General features: G+C 43.6%; 1 protein-coding gene across 2 annotated transcripts in view; it reads right to left on the bottom strand.

Annotated features, from left to right (window-relative positions):
• Positions 1-337: 337 nt before the first annotated feature.
• kng1 (kininogen 1) overlaps positions 338-2,247 on the bottom strand; it is a 6,669-nt gene continuing 4,759 nt past the window's right edge. For both annotated transcript variants that reach the window (XM_023428795.2, XM_023428796.2), the window contains exons 6-9: positions 1,878-2,047; positions 1,684-1,794; positions 1,489-1,584; positions 338-1,063 (exon numbers count right to left, since the gene is read on the bottom strand). In XM_023428795.2, coding sequence (XP_023284563.2) covers positions 746-1,063; positions 1,489-1,584; positions 1,684-1,794; positions 1,878-2,047 — 695 coding nt within the window. In that variant the 3' untranslated portion in view covers positions 338-745. The remainder of the gene's footprint in view (positions 1,064-1,488; positions 1,585-1,683; positions 1,795-1,877; positions 2,048-2,247) is intronic.

Raw genomic sequence — 2,247 nt, 5'->3', positions numbered from 1 at the left:
CCCCCGTTTCAGTTTGCTTTATTGAATAATGTAATGTGTAATTGACTGTAAGCATTTTGTAAAATTTTGTAAGCCGTGTTCAACCATAAGGATTTCAAATTCTTGGTTTTGTGTGTTCCCACTGTTAATCAAAATCTCTTAAATATCTTGGAAGATTAAAAGGTGGATTAAAAGGCACGTCATGGGACGCTGTGTCAGGAAAAAACACAGTGTGAACTCTGTATCTTCCAAAATAGACCTGAATACTGCTTGTCTGTATGGAAGCAGGTGATTACAGGGTATGTTTACAGGAAGACTAGTATTTAAAGGCTTTTAATACTCACACAAAAAACCAGCACAAAGAACAAAGTTTTATTTCACTTTCTTGCAGATTTTTTTCTGCTTTCTCACATCTCTTATAACTTCACACCAAGGGCATTTAATCATTACTCATTACTTTGATTTACTCAAAGGAACACCTGTTTTTCTCCTTGTTATTTATACGATAACACTAAAGAGCTCTGTCATCATTTCAGTCCTTATTTTTCCAGTGCTTTCTGAGGAGTTACAGGGCCCAATCTAAACTCTTTGTTTTATGAACCCAACCCTCTTCTTTGCCTCCGTAGTTTTAAATCGGCTTAACACCCCTGAAGAGGTTTCTTCCAGAAGAAGTCCCTGCAATGCAACTAGAGGACTAGTCTACAAAACAAACACGAAATCTGTTGGGAGAGTGTGAAAATTATTTTGAACATAAATGTGGAAAATTTTATGCCAGCAGGTCTTTATCACTGAAGCCGACTTCTGCTGGCAGCTGTGTGGCGCCCGTCTCTATGCTGGCCTTCGTAGGAGCTCCAAGCACAGCGGGAGGGACTGGGTTGAAAGGTTTCCAGGGCTTAGATGGGCAGTGGAAGGGGTTGTCGTTCCCAGCGTCCGAGGCCACATCAGGGGAGCCGGACGGCTTGACGGCTGTCAAGTCCTCCTCAGATGATTCTTCTTTGGCTTTAGTGGGGGGCTTTGAAGGTATGGCTTCATACAGGATGTTCCTGAGTGGAGACCAGCCGGGAGGACGACGCCTGTTGAACGTCTGAAGAAAAGAAGAGAGGATGTGGATGAACGTGTAGATTGGAAGGATTACACTCTTAGTTCTGAAGTGGACAAAAAAAAACCAAAAACCCCCAACCTTTGCAGCTGTAAAGTGAATTTCACCTCTCACTAAATCTCCTCACTTAACAGCTGTTGTGCAGTCATAGACCCTAGCAGGTCTGTCAGTGATTTCCCAACATGCGTGCACATCACGCTTTGTGCACATGGCACTAGTGAGAGCCATACTCACTTTCTAAAGCGTTTGGAGGGGGTGTGGTGTCTTGTTTTTTTTTTTTTTAAGCCTTTCCAAAACCAAAGACCTAACAAAAACTGCTAAATGCAATAAACTCTTTGCCTGCTCTAAAATGAGCCCCTAATGTTAGCATGTCAGGTTAACTACAGAGTAATAACAAAGTGGGGCCTCACCACAGGCAGTTCTCCTGGTTCACACTCTAACTGGGCCTCCGGGGCCTCAAGTCTCCATGGAGCTACATCCACTGTAGAGTTACAGTTTGTAAACTCCTGCAGACAAAAATACACACACACACACACTCAAGTTAAATAAGCCCAGAAAAGATCACATAACGTCAGTGGTCATAGGTGTTATGTTTTCATATTTACCGTATCCTGTTCATCAGGGACACACAGATCGTTGAGGTCTTTGTGTTCAGCCTTGGCGCAGGTGGTTTTCTGCATATCAAATCTCACCTTGAACCTGAAACCTGCGACCACCTGCAGGGATACATAAACACAGCAGGTAGAAAAGAAAGACTTTTCCCAGTTCATCATCTCCCTTCATATCACACAGTCTCTACCTGTCTGGTGGCGTGGCCAATAGTGTGCAGGGTGAACAGGTGAGTAGAGTCGGAGATGGAGTTATACTTGGAGATGGAGACAGAAAGAGGAACTCTAAGTTCCTCTGAGGTCTCATCAATCTTCTCAGGGCAGCCCAGACAGGAAGCTTTCTCTGGAACGATGTAAGCATCTGGAGAGGAAGCAAGATTGTGAAAAAGAGGAGACAGCTGCTGACTGTGGCTCAGGATGCTGATTACATGGTTACCTCATGACTGTGGGCAATATAAAACTGCATCAAAGGCAGAGTTTAATATTGAACAATATTAAAATACATGTTTGCCCAACACCTGAGTTTACTGGAGCATGTGCCTGCACTCTACTGGACCCCCC

Source organism: Seriola lalandi, unplaced genomic scaffold (genome assembly GCF_002814215.2).
Source record: "Seriola lalandi dorsalis isolate HSWRI2012SDOR001 ecotype SW California unplaced genomic scaffold, Sedor1 jcf7180002054885, whole genome shotgun sequence".
In the NCBI taxonomy this organism is placed as follows: Eukaryota; Metazoa; Chordata; class Actinopteri; order Carangiformes; family Carangidae; genus Seriola; species Seriola lalandi.
Note: the sequence above shows the minus strand (reverse complement) of the source record. Positions and strands in the feature narration are given on the sequence as shown.